Source organism: Dipodomys spectabilis, unplaced genomic scaffold, assembly GCF_019054845.1.
Source record: "Dipodomys spectabilis isolate Male_0828 unplaced genomic scaffold, ASM1905484v1 ptg000297l, whole genome shotgun sequence".
Taxonomy (NCBI): Eukaryota; Metazoa; Chordata; class Mammalia; order Rodentia; family Heteromyidae; genus Dipodomys; species Dipodomys spectabilis.
In genome coordinates this window covers 20685414-20702221 of record NW_024870974.1, presented here as the reverse complement: position 1 = coordinate 20702221, position 16808 = coordinate 20685414, and the positions used below count along the sequence as shown (strand labels likewise).

The following is a 16808-nucleotide window of genomic DNA, read 5'->3' as shown; positions in this document are numbered from 1 at the left end:
ATGTCATGCTACAAATAATGCACATTTAACCTGTAAACTACTATATAAGTTCTGAAAGTTATGGATACAAATAAGATAGAATTGCTTACCAAGGATGAATTCCAGCTGTGGCTCATTGGGCATCTTCTGAATGCCTATAAAAAATAATGGGGGTTAGTTGTCCAGATTTTATAAAAATTAGCTCATTACCAATTCTATGCCAGTGTCAGTAGCGGATGTGTAAGTACATTGCTGCGCAGGAGGAGTAAGTGAACTCAGGTTTTCAGTCCTAATAGTTATCTCTAGGGAGGGGCACAGGAGCTGTCCCAGGCTTGAATATCATGCTCTATGGCCATAAACAATCGGAGAAATACTCTGTTCGTAAGCCATGACAAATACAAAGCTTCTTTTTCAGCTGTGTCTGCTTCTGCAGAGGGCAGTAGAACGTTTAAAAGGAGTTACCTCACCCCTGTGCTTCCTTACATGGATTGTCCTTCAAGCAGCTCTGAGCCTAGAAGAAATCCTTAACTAAAGGTTGGTGGTAAAAAGTAATACTCCAAACGGAACTACCAAATGAAAAGGTAAATGTGTCCATTTCATTTTCTACTACAGCATGGCTAAATGACTGAAGATGAACTAGGGAGAAAGCAAGCGTGGGAAGTGGGGAGTTAGAGGGGGAAGGCTAGGGTTGGGGAAGAGCTTTTGTGGGAGGGGATTGGTGCCTGATGGTCATACACACCGGGAACTTCCTAAAGGAGAATGCACAAGCCATAAAAAATTATTGTTGTTGTTGTTGTTATTATTATTATTGTCAGTCGTGGGGCTTGAACTCTGGGCCTGGGCACTGTCTCTCAGCTCTTCAGCTCAAGGTGAGTGCTCTACCACTTGAGCCACAGTGCCACTTCCGGTTTTCTGGTGGTCACTTGGAGATAAGAGTCTCACGGACTTTGCTGCCTGGGCTGGCTTTGAGCTATGATCCTCAGATTGCAGATCCTCAGATCGCAGCCTCCTGAGTAGCTAGGATTACAGGCGTGAGCCACTGGTGCCTGGCCAAAAATTATTTTTTAAAGGTAGGAAAGAGGGTAAGAAAGAGTAATAGAGGACATAATACACATGTATGGAACTATCACCACACACATGTATGGAAGGCCCTTTGTACAATCAATATCCACTAATAAAAGAATTACATTTATAAACAAAAGAGAACAGGTGAGGACTTGGTTCAAAACTGGGACCATATTTATTACAACTCATAGAGAGCCAAAGAAGCAAACATAAAACATAGGAATATAGGAAGAAAAATCATTGTAGCAACAACGATAAGTGTATTATTAAAAAAAATACTCTCCTTGTTTATTTTCTGCTACATTCATCAGACACAACTTTAATTTATTGACATTTGGTCACTAATGTATTCTTTAAAGCCACCTCTTTGCAAAAAGAAGTAATGTTTATTCATGGAGTTAACATTTTTTGCATATAGGCATGTTTTTTTCATGCTGACATTTAATAGTGCTATGGTTAACAAGTTTAGACTTTTCAATAAAGTAGAAGGACATTGTAAAATTTGAAGTCTGAATTTTTTTAATGTAATTAATTATTAACTCTGCTGTGCCACAAGCCCTAACAAACAAATTTATTGAAAATGTATCCAACAGGTACCTTTTTCTAATAATAACTTTTGAAACATAAATGAAATAAGGTTTTATATATATATATATATATGTGTGTGTGTGTGTATGTGTATATATATATATATATATATATATATATATATATATATATATATTTGACAGTGTTAAATAAATCTTCTGGAAGAAAAAAAGCTAAAATCATACTAAAAAGTAAAACCCCAAACCATAAGTTTTTAAGCATGCTTTTAATTACTTTAGAGGCACAAAATCCAACAGTTCTAATGGGCAAATGCAAATCATGAGCAAATGCCATGCTTATTCCCACAATGTGATTTAGAGCTATGTGGTAAAGGACCAGAGTCCTGTGATATTTTTTACTAATGCTTTCACCTTAAATGCCTTTGAGAATAAAAGTATCTATGTTTCTAAAATAAAATGATGTAAGAATATATAAATACCAAATAGAAGGTGTTCTTAAACACATTCTTAAGTGTTCTCTAGTGTTAAGTGCCCAAACATGTCTTTAAAAGTGTTTCATCTCGTTAAGTCACATGTAAGTGTCATGTAAACATGACACTTAATGCATAGTGATGACTTGTTAACTGGAAAGGATATTAATAAAAAGCGTAGATCATATGCATTCAAGAACTTTGATGTGTAACCATTCCATGGACTACAATCAACTTCATCTCGGATGAAGGCTGTGGGGTGCAGCGTGGCCTGAGGATCCCAATGTATACAATAAGTAGTGTAAAGGAGACACACTGAGGCAATACCATGCCATTCATTAGGACACACGTGTCTGTGGGTGCACAGCCCGGTGTGTTCCATGAACCCTATCTGTGTCGCAGAGCGGGGCAGGCACATGCACACTTACTCGTGAACTGAATGTCCCCTGTGTCGTTTGCCTGGGCAGGAGGAAGGAAATGTTGGCCTTCTTCTGACGTGCCTTCTTCTTTGATTTCCATGATGAATCTTCACAGCTGTTTACTTTGCCAGGTGTTCTTATCCAAGCGTTGACGTACCTTCACACTAAATATCTGATATCCCACTCTGAAATTCTGCACCTGGGAAACATCAAGAATGAAATCTGCAGTTACCACAATTGGAGTTCAGGATAAAGCTAAAAATGAACAGTCCACTGAAAATACAACCAACTGCAAATACACTTCCTTCCATTTCTGTTTCACTCCCACTCAGAACCAGGCCACACAATTGCTCTGTAAACTCTAGGCTGAGTAAATGTTTTCCAAACCCTAAAACAAATGCCTTTTCTCTTCCAGTGACTTCTACCTAGAGGCAGGTATGAGGCTGTGAATTTCATATGCACCTAATCTAGCCATGAGTACAGGTCGCCGCTTGCAAAGGCTTCTGTGTGGTCTGCCATAGTGCCTACAATTACCAGTCTGTCCGTGATTTTTGCCCTTCACACTCATCTCTCTATTGGCCATTGTTAGAACATCAGTCATGACCACAGAAAGATAAGTTGGCCTGACATTCTTCCTCTAAGATGGCTCAACAGGTTGAACAGGGGAATTTCCAGCTGCTAGAGAGTCTCTGGCTGTTCCACTTGATAAAGATTTAATTGTTTAATGATTTGGGGTATAGGGTGAAAAGAACGAATAATAGTTTTTCAAAGCCAAAAAGCTCATGAGGACATGAAAGTAATAGCAAATTGATGGAAATTAGCATGGGGGAAAGAAAGCTACTCCCCAAATTTAATACCCTGTTACACAGACAGCCTCAGATAGTTACAAATTCATTTTGATACTTAGCATGATCTACATGACCAAGAGTGAATTGGAAAAAAAAATCAATGTTGTTTTAAATCAAGTTACCAGCTGAATTAAAATGTGTAAAAAATCTTTAAATGTCTACCCAGCGCTGTGTAATGAGGCGGCGGTGGCGGGGTGGTGTGGAATACTGATGCGGTCTCAAGCCACACAAGCCAACAGCCCCACGCTGGAAGCTTCTCGGCAACACGGCTGCATTTCATATGCGGCTCTAGTTCTGAGAATTCATCTGGCAAACATTAAACCCAGAAAGCATCTTTAGGACATAGTACAATAAAGTTGCAGAAATAAATCCTGATTGGCTCCTAATGCTGTAAGGAGGAATATTTTCTGAGACAAGAGCTTTCCACCATCGATTACAGTACATCCCTCCATTAACACGGGATGGCTTACAGCAAGGTCATATATTCAGATTTCTTTCACAGCTATTTCATTTAGAGTTCTTTTCTGATTAGGATAAACTTGCATGCATGAACATGAACCACATGCTTCCAGGCACCTGTAAGAATAGGGTCACAGACAAGGCTGTGGCAAAAGGGCAATGTGTTTCTCAGCTGGACAGAAGGGCCATGTCAACTTCACTATCATTCATTTATTTGTTTGCTCTTTGTTTATCTATTGGTGCCAAGACTGAGGCCTAAATTCAGGGCCTCATAATCTTAAACAGCTTTTGGCATGCGGCTGGTGTTCTACCACTTGAGACATGCCTCTAGTTTTGGTATGTTGCTGGTAAACTGGAGGTAAGAGTCCCTTGTATTTGTTTGTCTGGGCTGGCTTTGAACTTTGTTTCTGAGATCTCAGCTTCTTGAGTACCTAGGATTATGGGTGTGGTAACCAGTACCCATCTTCATGTCATGCTACACGCATACACACGCACACACACATACACTATTCTTTAATCAAGGATTCCACTCTTAATTTTGACCAGACATCACAAAACTTTAAGAGGAGACATACGGGAAGTATTGTGAATGAATGAATAATTGGAAAATAACAACTCAGTACAATAATGACTATCTGGTGTGATGACCGCCAACCTTCTGTGTGAGTGTGTGTGTTGTGTCACCTGGAGGTACAGAAAGGGGCCTGCAGGAAGATGCCTGTGCACTCAGTGCCATGTTCCATATGAAGTGTAACCACCCTCTCAAAACTAGTTCACTAAGTGTAAGTAAGTGTGTAAAACCAGGATTCGGAGACAGTTTGTTTTTTTGTTTTTTTGTTTTTTGGTTTTTTTTGGGTCCGGTCGTGGGGCCTGAACTCTGGGCCTGGGCGCTGTCCCTCAGCTCTTCAGCTCAAGGCTAGCGCTCTACCACTTGAGCCACAGCGCCACTTCCGGCTTTTTTCATTTTGCTTATGTGGTGCTGAGGAATGGAACCCAGGGCCTCAGGCATGCAAGGCAAGCGCTCTTCCACTGAGCCACCTTCCCAGCCCTCGGAGACAGTTTGTGACGCTACTCTAGCATCCTTCCACTATTGTGTTGAGGAGTCATTTAAGGTTTGTAACTTGTTATCAGGAATCAACAGGTTTGATGCCTGTTAATTCAGAAATTAGTGACTAGCTCCAGAACTCTCACCTTTGTAGGTAGAAGTAGAGCTTTCACCTGGTTACCGCTGGGTTCTTTCTCTAGGTCAGTTTGGAAGTTTCTGGTTTGGCTAGCATGCACAAGAAGAAATGGTGGTTTTCGCATACCACAAGTATAATTAAGAGAGACAGCTTACAAGTGGCGTGGCTGCCCAGTGCGGCTCTCATACCTTATGTCCTACTCAGAACAGCAAGGAGCCAAATGCTCAGGACATTCAGAACAATATTCTTGGTTCTCTCCTGCTCCCCAGGAGAGAGAAAGGTCTGCTAGGGATATTTCAAGTGATATAGAATCCTAGCTTCTCAGGAAGCTGAGATATAAGGATCATGGTTCAAAGCTAAGTCAGGCAGGAAAATCCATGTGACAATAATCACCAATTCACCAATAAAAAGCTGGAAGGAGAAATATAGCTCAAGTGGTAAAGTACCAGCCTTGAGCAAAACAAAACGAACAAACAAAACCAAAGAGAGATAGTGCCTGGATTTATTTAAGCCCTAGTGCCAGCACATATCACTCACACACACACACACACACACACACACACACACACACACACACACACACACACACACACACCCCGAACAATGTCTCACCAATCAAAGTAAAAACAGGAATGTGTGAACATACTGTATACCTTACACTGCAAAGAACAATCTATCAAGCACTTAAAAATGACACCAGGAGATATGGTTAATTCCAGAAGAGAAGAGCAACCACATCTATGGGGAAAATAATGAGCCGTTCCATCAGGGCTGGAAGGCAGATTAGATGACCCTGTGTGCACGATGTCCCCTCCTCGTCACCAGACAATGAAGGATAGTTTGTGACAGGGTCACCACTAGAAACCTGCAGTGCCAGGCGGGTGACTTCTCAGTGAACAGGAAATCAAAGAGCATCTCGGGTCGAGGCAGAGCACCGGAGCTGAATTCAAGTTCAGGAGATGGCGTCGCGGAGGACACGTCAGCATGTCCTTGGCCGATGTGGCACTTTTTAAATAGCATACTCATTCCACAGTGCCACACAACATCACTGGCCTCAAATTTGAGAAATTTGTAAATGGAGATAAAAGCAGTAAAAAGTGACTGAGAAGGTGTAATGAACAGTACAGAAGATGAAAGACAGGAGAAGAGGACTCCGATCTGTTGGTGATTACACGTAAAAGGTTGTAATAAAGGTAACTGTTTTATAACTATCAAATAAGGCAACTTAATTATGTGAAATAGTTTCTTCCATAAATCTTTCTATTAGAGATGAAGCTTTGATATTGATTATTCCAGTGCAGGAGGAAAGGGGAAAAACAATTAGGTTTGAGGACACAAGATATGCTGAATTATTTCCCTTTGATCTTTCCACTGTTGGGTTATAACAGGTTGGCAACATTCTAGAACATTTACATAATGGATACATTTGGCATCTGTGAAGCTCAAACCAGAGGTAGACAAAGAAAGCTGAGTGAGAGGGCAGGTGTGGAGACACGAGGGATCTGACGCTCATGGTGGGTGGCAGGTGAACGTCCTGTCTCCTGTGTGTCTGCGGGGTCCCCCCTCAGGGCGCCCCTGTGCGAACACAGGGCTTCCTCCTAAATGTTCAAGAGAGCAAACCACGTGAATGGGCGGGGGACAAGGACTCTGGGACACAGGATCCCCTCTTCTGCTCTCCTGCATGGCTGGACACGAGGAAAGACGACTCTGCTCTCAATGTGGGGGCAGAGAGGGAAAGGAACCAACACTAACAACGTTGCTCTGGGTTCCTAACGAAAGGAATTCTGGCTGCAGAGATTGGGGTGTTGGCTTCCCAGGCCAAGAAGCAGATAGAAGATGTGGTCCAACCACAGTCAGCTTCCTCTGCAGCTACACAGCCCAGGAAAAGCCCCATCCAGCAGGGCCCACTAGAATAAGAGAAGGAGACGATGGGTTACGCCAGCCATGGAAGAGAGCACTAACAGGGCCAGACCTGCACGACCTTGCTTTTACCATTCTGTAATCATGTGAGAGCAGGCGTTTAATTGGTCCAGTGTCCTGTTCCCACAGGAGGAGAAGAAGGGGAAATGGAGAGTGGCTGAGATTCCGAAACAGAACAAGGGATTTCAGATGTAGCTCAGACTGTATTTTTAAACATTGATTTAAACCCTAGTGGACTAAACAGTAAAGACCTTTTATTCATTTATTTTGCTTTGTTTTGTTTTCCTGCTCTCAGCGAGACAATACTTATCTAGAGAAGAAAAAAAAAGAAAAGGTCTATTCTATGAAAGTAAAATTTGCCATACTTTGCACAAGTCTTTTATAAATGCCAACCAATTTCTCTCTTTAAAAAGATCAGATCAGCTGGAAACAGGAAAATAAATGACTTTGGATGTGTCCTTAAAAGAGGTCACTTCAGCTAGGAGTCAGTGGTTCAAGTCTGTAATCTTAGCTACTCAGGAAGCTAAGATCTGAGGATTATAGTTCGAAGCCAGCCTGTGCAGAAAACTCTGTAAGACTTATCCAATTAGCTAGCAAAAAACTAGAAGTGGAGCAGTGACTCAAGTACAAGAGCAGCAGGCTTGAGTGAAAACGCTCAAGATAGTGCCAGGCCCTGAGTGCAAGCCCCATACCAGCACACACGTGCACATGCGTGTGCACACACACACATACACTCTCTCACACACACATACACACACACACACACACACACACACACACAAAGTCCCACTCAGGGAAAAAAAATAAAGAAAAAAAGGAAGCCGTGAATGTGACAAAGACACCAGTGAAGATGTAGAGGGGAAGAAGAAGCAAGTGAGAGCTGCACCCGTTAACGGTGCCGTCGTGGTGGAAGGAGACCCACGAAACGAACACAGGATGGAAGACGCTTGAGAGAACTGAAAGTAGTTCCTTTAGGCTGAAAAGAAGATGTTCATTATGACTGAGCACAGTGGCTCCCGCCTGTCATCCTAGCTACTCAGGAGGCTGAGATCTAAGGACCGCAGTTCAAAGCCAGCCTGGACAGGAAAGTCTGTGATACTCTTAGCTCCAATTAATTATCAGAAAACCAGAAGTGGTGCTGTGACTCAAAGTGGTAGAGCACTAGCCTTGAGCAAAAGAGCTCAGGGACAGGGCCCAGGCCCTGAGTTCACACCCTATGACCAGAAGAAAAAAGTTCACTTTACCACTTTTTCATTCCATGATTGAGAGTATTTTTTCATATAAAATCTAATGATTGGCAAAACACATGGAACAGTAAAAGCAGAGGTCTTCTGGGAGAATTATGAAGGACGCACCTGCCAGTCCACCCCTGCTTCTCTCCTTCCTTCACAGGCCCAAGAGCACAGTTTAAAACTTTTTCTTCTTCTTTTCCTTTCCTTCCTTTGTTCTTTCTTTCTGTTCTTCCTCCTTTTCTTTCTTTCCTCCTTCCTTTCTTTCCTCCCTCCCTTTTTCTTCTTTCCTTCCTTCCCTTCTCTCTTCCCTCTTTTCTTTTCTTTCTGGCTTTTGTTTCTTAAATGAAGTAGAAATTGCTTCTAAAGAAAAACTACTATCTCTGTAAATTGCTTGCAGAGATAAGCAAATATAGATAGTGGAAGAGCCTACAAGCCAGACATGAGAGACTGAGCTCAATTATTAGAAGAGCTGGGAACCATGTTAAATCGATTCATAAGCAGGATAGTAACACAATTATACTTGAATTTTGGAAAGTTTACCAGGCTGTCAAAGAATGTCCTGGAAGTCTAGAAGGTAGGAATAATAAAGAAAACCAACCTATATGGAGGTGTGTTAATTTTCTAGGAAACTAAAATAATAACAGGAGTTTACACAAAGATAGAAATAGATGATAAGGAGAGAAAGCCATGGTTTCAAAGAAACTCATTTAACACAATTAACCATTCTTGGTAATAGAATTCGGTGTGATATTAGAAATCATGGAAAACAGAGGTCTTGATGATACCCAGTGCATTCTGTCCCACTAGCCAACCTGGAAGATGAAGGAAGAAGAATTTTTTTCAAGGATGATGAAATGGGTTTTAGCCACCTTGTTCTTGAGTGGCATGCTAATACTTGGAAAGCATTTGAACATCCATAGATGTAGATCCTCAGGAGATATGAGGCTAGAAGAGAGTAGTTAGAAATCACTGGCTAATGGTTTAGTCAAAATAGTGTATAGTCGCTGGCAAAGCGAACATAATAAAAAGAGTGCACCTAGGGGCCACAGGTAGCTGGTAACTAGTGCGTAGCTGCCATTAACGCGTTCTGCACATCAGCAAGGTCACTGAATAAAGAGATGGTTTCCCGTTTCCATGATGTGCAGATGTGAGCCTACCCAGGGTGCTGGGCACGACCAGAGAACACGTCCACGCTGACGATCAGGCGTGGAGCAACCTGAAAACGTGTGTGGGCTGCCAGGAAGGGGTGAACGCATGAGGATGTTCTACTCATGATCTCATCATCTCTCCTGTTAAGAAAAAGGCCTATTTATAAATTAAACCTGGAGGAATGTCTCTCAACCCAACTTCAAAAGCCCAGACCGTAAAGGAAAAGATGAGTAAACACCATGACGTGAAAATAAAACTGTCCCACGAGCAAAGAGACCATAAAACTGAGAAGACACACCCCACACAGGAAAAACAACCATCACTCCTTCATTCATTCATCACACTGCTGGCGACGATGCCCAGCCTCACCCCACTCCACCTGCCAGTGGAAACGAAGAATGTGTCACTCACGACACAGATTTCCCTTAACTAGTGAGAACTGAGAGCTCTGGGAAACTACCTAGCCCGACTGGAAGGAAAAACAAATGCCCCCATGGGGTAGAAAATGCCAGGAAGGAACACCACGCCCCAAACCAGCTGGGAATCACAGGTGAGCCAGACTACTTACTGAATCACTGAAGGTCAGCTCTGATGGAGCAGGGGGCGAGCGCAGAGCTCCTGACAGACGTAACTCAAGGGCTGTCTGCACTCGCAATCGGACTGTTTTCCATAGGCCTTACGCAGGGGCTTATGGCAAAGACTGGCTGCAAAGCGAGTGTTGGTGAAAGTACCCCTTTGTGGCCTGTGCCCACAGGAGAAGAGCCACGGCAGGAAAAGCATGAAGCACTACTGAAATACCTTTCCTTACAGAACAAAAATGACAGTGTCCTCATGGCCACAGGTAAAATAACCATAAACAGCAGGAATAATAATATAGTCATTGCAATTAGGAGATGGGGAGGAGGGCAAAGGAAATCACCCAAGCACCAGAGTGTCATGTTCTTCTGATCCTTCTATAAGCTGAGATCAAGGAGCTGTGTGCATGTTCCAGGCTGCAAAGAAGACATGACAGAGAGAGAGAGAGAGAGAGAGAGAGAGAGAGAGAGAGAGAGAGAGAGAGAATGTCACGCCTTCCTGCTTCCAGGCGAGCAAACAAGAGAACACAGGTGGCAGAAGGCCAGCGACCCACAGACACAGAAATACCGGCCTCCTCTGATGTAGAAACGTCTAGGAAGAACTCTCCAGCCATCTAGCCCCTCTCTAAGCATCAGTAGCACTGGAGGAATGTACAGCTAGGGCTGACTGGAGGTAACCATGGCAACTGCAAACCCCAAACCCAACTGAGTTACTGACTCGCTGGACTCAAACTTCCTGGCATATAAATTAAAGGCCTTGCAGAAATGTGCAACAAACAGTTCTACGGATAAATACTCTTTACTTCAGACTCTACTACCCAACAAACATACCCAAAGGAGGAGGAGGAGAGCAAGGAGGATGAGGATAGGAAAGGGAGAGGAAGAAGAAGAGGAGGGACAGAAAATCACCAATGTCAAGAGACAACACAAAAAGTAATCTAAAGAGCTCATTAAGATATTACCAAAGTGCATATTCCAAACGCAAGGACTCCGAGCAGCCATCCTCTGCCTATGCCAAAAAGCAGATGTATGGAGAAAATGGCCATGTGTGAGCCATGGATTCTTATTTCATATCCCTCAAGAACAGAGCAGAAGTGTGTCTGAGCCACATCAAATGTTTGAATAGCTTTCTGAACGCAATGACACATGTACACCGAAGACCTGATACACTTCGTGGGATCTGACCAAACAAAAGCTGAAGCTCTGGTGAGATCCTCCAGACCTTTCTAATACAGACATCATCACAAGTTATTAACTCACAGAGCTGACTGAATTGCTCCCAATGATCCGTTTTTCAGGGCTCACATTAGTACTGACGGAATGAGCTGTAGTTTCTGATGATGAATTGCGCATTTTCTTTAGAAAACTGTTAAAATTTCAAAGCAAGACAGATTACACATTTAATTAAAATTTTATCTTCTGCTTTTCTATGACAGGAAAAATAAACTTATATGTCTGAAGATTATAATTTCACTTTAGCTCTCCAGCGAAGTTCAGCCAGTGCCGGAGGTGATCTCCAGTGAGGACAATAAGGCATTGCTAAGTTTTCTCATCCTCTGATACTGAATACAGATCATGTGCTTATATGCTCCCATAACAAGCTTCCCCTGCTCTCTGATACATGCAAACCACACAGTCTACCTCAAAAAACTTCAGAGCAGCGAGAATAATGACAAGGAATAAGGAGAAGGAAAACGATGTGGAGTAAGAAGAAAGAAATATTCGCTTGCTGAACACACAGGAAGGAGCCACAGAGAGACCCAGGAAGTACAGTAAAGTTCTAGAGCACAACTGTGCCCTGAAAACACCCAGAAGTTCTCTGCTGAGCCTCATTCAAATAAGGAAGATAATGGGAAGATAGAACAACCCCTCGATTACACAGCTCCACCTGTGATCAGATAGGAAGGATATCTCCCTGAGGTACTAGAGGACCATGAGCTCAGATTCTTCGTATGGAAGTCTATGCATGACTGGTGCCTGCATATGGACTAAGACACGGCATGGCAGCTTGCCTACCCCTTTTCCCGCCTTCTGGACCTCTGGTGGAAATGTCCCAAATTTTACAAGCGTTGGTCCTCTATTTAAAACATAAAAAAAGGAAATATGTCAACCATAATTCCTGCATTCGTATTTATTGAGAGCCTATGGTATGCAGTATGAACCACTGTAAACAGAAAGGTCTTCTTACATGCTCCGCCCAGGCCAGAGTACAACCCTCAATGAGTACAAACATACTAACACCCGTTCTATACATCTCTTTCTGCGCCTTCTCATTTCTCTATCCTGCCATTTTATGATAGAAAACCCTTGACTCCTTTCCTCATTGTGAACTCTTCTGATCATTTTGTACAAGGTTTTGTTCGGTTCTTCTTAGTGCTATTCTTGTGTTCTTTAAAAAAAAAATTCTGTGATGCTAGGTAAGCCTTCGGCACATATCAGAATGTTTTCACGGAGCACTTACTGTACTAATGAAGCAGGAAAGATGTTGCAAGTTAGTTAAGAACAAGGCATGGATTCTAGACTCGTTTACTCGAGCACCATGGGCAATTCACAGGACTACACTAAAATCTCATTTTAGAGATGGACAAACAGAAATGGGGACTGGGTACAGATAATGAGTCCAGAATCACGCAACATTTAGGAAGCTGACATTTAATCCAGACATCAAAACTTTATGATTTAGGCTCAAAGAAAAAAAAAGAAAGAGAAAGAAAGCGAATCAGATAACCTGTGGGAATATTTAGTACTTTCAAGAATGTTGTAATCTTCTATAAAATGTGGATCAGTCAAAAGTTTCCGGAGTTGATATATACGTGCTCCAGAGAGAAAACTGGCTGAGAAAATTCCTATTGAAAGAGGAAGTTGATGTTAACTGTGCAGCCAGACACCCAGTTCCCACCGGCGAACTAATTTTCACAGAGTGATCATTCAGTCTGGAGGAAGATTACCATATCTATTTTTCTCCCTATTTTTCTGCTTCCATGTCCATCTTTTTTTTTTACTTTTCCATTTTTAAGGGACAATTTCAATTAAGATTTCTAATTAGATTCCAAGTTTGAGATGCATCTTTAGTAGAGAGCAAATGGCAGGAGTAGTAATTATGAAGGCAGCTGTCTCTTGTCGGAGATGAGACAAGGCTTTTTGTTCCTAAGTTTTAAAATCCTGGGGAATTATTTGTCATTTCCTGCTTCTTTTTTAAATAATAATAATGGAATGATGCTGAATTGATCTAACAAAGCTCCTCTCAGGCATTTATGCAAGAAATTCCGGTAAAAGTCAAATCTTGCACTCTGGATTCTGGACACTTTGACTATTACAAGTAGGAAATCTCCACATTTTGTGCTGGGCACTGGTGGCTCACAATTGTTATCCTAGCTCCTTAGGAGGCTGAGATCTGAGGATTACAGTTTGAAGCCAGTCAACACAGAAAAAACCATGTGCTTCTTTTCTCCAATGAATGAGTAAAAAAGCAGAAGTGGAGGGGTGGTTCAAGTGATGGAGCTCCAGTTTTGAGCAAAAAAAAAAAAAAGTCAAAAAATGGAAAGCCAGGGTTTAAGGCCTAATACCAGCCCTAAAACAAAACCAAAACATAACAAAGCACAAAAGCCCAACTCTACATTTTATACAGGATTAAAACACAAAGCCCTCAACTAGACATTACTCCAAGGCCCTCTGCCTCAATGTAAGGCAGTTTGTATGAGACTAAATTAAGAAAATTGCATAAATCAAGAACAAGCATTTTCAATGGGAAGGAATAAGTCAAATTAGCAGAGATTCAAACAATATTTCTGTGTTTTCCTCTGACTGTTTGACTTAAGCAAACCAGTACTGATAATGATAACATGAAATTTTATTTTCAAGCTCTTACACCAGAGGTTTTTATTGGTACTTCAGGCTATATTTTCATATGCAAAATATAATCAGGACCTGAAGCAATAAACCATATAATTCTGGCAAAAAAAACCCAATAATCTGCTAAACCACTGAGACAAACAATTCCTAACCCTGTCTTGAATTTTCTAGCTTGTTGGAATTATCTAAAATAGTTCAGTGGGCAAAGAAATCAAATTGATTATGCTATCTGAAAGCAGGCCAGTCTTGTGAGTAGAAGAAATCTTTTAAAAATCCATGTCAACAAGAGGAAATCTTTGAAACTATTCACAATATAATGCTGAAAACAGCTTTAATAAATGCTAAGTTAAAGGCACACAAACACACACACACATGCACACACATATACCCATACCTTTGTTTTGTTATTTTGCATTTAATCTCCTGAGAAAGTCTCCTAAAATTTTCAAATTTACTTGAACTGAACCCAATGTAGGCAGAAAACCAAGGAAGAAACACCTTGAGAATTCTGCAGAGAAATTACCCATTCAGTGGGTAGGGCTAGGAGAGGTGGTAAGATTTGAAACTATTTTCAGGGGGAAAGAGAGACGGTGTGACATCATCCAGAACTACCAACGGTGAAAAGCCATCAGTGAGGGCTGGCTCTAGCTGCCCTGTAGTGGACATTGAGACCTGTGGTACCAAGCCAGTTCTCATTTTCATCATCTCTGTCTCCCTGCCCATCTCTGTGGCTGGGCTTCAACACGCTAGCCCTGTTCCAAGTCTTTCTTCTTTGATTATTTTGTTCAATTATTTATGTACCATTGTACAATCTTCCTGGGAGTCTTTATTCTCCCATGTTAGGTCTTGGTTTGAAAGTCATCTTGCAGAGAAACTTCTACCCACAGGAGATTCTTTTCTTCTCTCCCATTCATTCTATCATCTCACAGAGTTCTGTCATTTTCACTAATAGCATTCATCACAATTGTCACATGCGAATTGGGATTTATGAAATAGCTCCTCCATTGGACTTCAGATACCATGACGGCAGGAATCAACCTGTTTAATTCTGTTATTTGAAATCATTTTGTGGATGAGAGTTTTCCATGTAGTAGGTTTTTAGTGAATAGTAACACTTTGCTAATTCCTTCACGTTTCTGCACAGACCTGACACAGATCATAAATTAGTTTAATGTATACACAGAAAATAATTTCTCTTTAGGATACAGACAATTACATTACCTATTAGCATACAGTCAGGCCTAGTCTAAGACATCAAACTGACATTTATATAAACTGTTAACAGAACAAGTTATACATTTGAATTGGTCACTACTTGAAACAGATGTCGTGTGCCAGTTGCTAAGAATGACCCTTGTACCTGATGACTGTATTCTTCAATCGGTCTGCTCTTTGCTGATTGTTTTGCTGGTTTCAGGACTCTGAAAAAAGACAAAAGAACAAAATGTTAGTAGTTGGTGTTCCACAGAAAATTTTTCTATGTAATCTGCTTTGAATGCTCATCAGCGCAAACTTAGGAAGTTACAAAAGATCCATAGAACACTGCTATTCCTCATTTCTATTCCCAATTAGTCTGTTTCATCTGTTCATAGAACTCCACTGGCACAATAATAGGTGAGTCTTATTTCCTGCTCGAGTGTGACAGGCCCAATTCTATGCCAGGTGCTGTTCTAAGTCAGATAGATTCATTTATTCCTCCTAACTGTGGGCCGGGAAGGGTTTACCCCAGCAAGTCTGCATTATTCAAGCCCTACACATTCCAAAGAAATGTTCATTGGCAGGATGAGCCTTTGGTTGGTTTCTGGATGATAAACTCTGAGTTCCTGCAACAGGAGGAGATTTGTACTCAGGAGCCCTTGGCCTACAGGGTTTTCATCTGAACAGATGAGTTGATATTCTAAGAGGTGATTCGCGTGAGCAATGGTCTTTGCTTGAGGATGAGGGGCCCTGGATACTGGAAGCTGAGGTCCCTCCTCCGCAGGGCTCACCCACCTTCGACTTCTGGAGCTTTGCCAAGCTTCCTTGCTTACTTACTAAACGGGTTTGGGTCAAAGGCTCTAATCCACTGGAGGAACACGGGGAGTGTGCTCCCCTGGACCTCGCTTCCTGAGCCCCTCGCCTGTCACTGATCTTAACCCATATCTTTTCCCTGTAATGAAAGCCTGGTTTTCATCACTCAGATTTTCTGAGGCTCTAGATAATTCCAGCAAATCACGGAGCCTGAGCATGATCTTGGGGACCTGTGACTCAATGAGGTGTGTGCTATCATTATGTACATTGTGTAGGCTGGGAATCTGGCAGGGAGCCCACAGCTCGTTTCTGTGTCAGCATTTGAATTTGAGTAGAAGGAGCAGGCCCAGAGATACTTTTTCTCCATGCAGTGTCTTTTTAAAGTCAAAATATTTGTTGCATGCCATTTGTTAAGTATATTTTAGTATGCCACCTGGTCTTTTCCTTATTTTTATTGGCAAGAATGATAACTTTCAAATTGTACATTTATCTTCAATTGCAAAGATTTCGTCATAGCTGCCAAAACAAGTATAGAGTGTTAATCTTATCCTTGAACCACTGTACTTTTTTCAAAGCAGACTTTCCCCCAGCCACATTAATAATAGAGACATGACCAGTTTCCCAGCAAAGTTACACATGAGCTCGGCGGAACTGTTACTCAGGCAGACATTCCAGAAGCTGCCTGGAGTCATAGGCCTGGCATCTGAGAAAGCCGCGTTGTTCCAGCCCCAGAACAAAACCACGATTTGTCACTTATCTTTTCCAAACCCACCCGAAGCTTAGCGTGGTGCTGTGTGCCGGTGTTCTGATCTGGCCACCAGAACAGATTGCATATCTACTCTTGAGTTCCGCGATAGGGCTGAGGCTACCTTATAAATCCAGCGTGGATGGACAGAGGTCAACAGAGTCTCACAAAGGCCACAGTGTCCAAACAGCCCTTAAACTAAGCTTTAAAATGTTCACCCCCTCTTACAGTGCCGAATCAATACAGTCAATAGACACAATAGCTCTGCATGTCAAAAAAAACCCACAGGTTTATGATGCAGAGAGACCCACTGTACTATAAGAGGCCCCGCCCTTTCAGAGATATTTGTCACTTGC

General features: G+C 41.9%; 1 protein-coding gene across 7 annotated transcripts in view; it reads right to left on the bottom strand.

The window, feature by feature from the left end:
• The window catches only part of Inpp4b (inositol polyphosphate-4-phosphatase type II B), a 429128-nt gene that overhangs the window by 268433 nt on the left and 143887 nt on the right, over positions 1–16808 (bottom strand). For all 7 annotated transcript variants that reach the window (XM_042701677.1, XM_042701676.1, XM_042701675.1 and 4 more), the window contains exons 2-4: positions 15058–15118; positions 2491–2680; positions 90–134 (exon numbers count right to left, since the gene is read on the bottom strand). In XM_042701677.1, the coding sequence (XP_042557611.1) occupies positions 90–134; positions 2491–2581 (136 nt within the window). In that variant the 5' untranslated portion in view covers positions 2582–2680; positions 15058–15118. The remainder of the gene's footprint in view (positions 1–89; positions 135–2490; positions 2681–15057; positions 15119–16808) is intronic.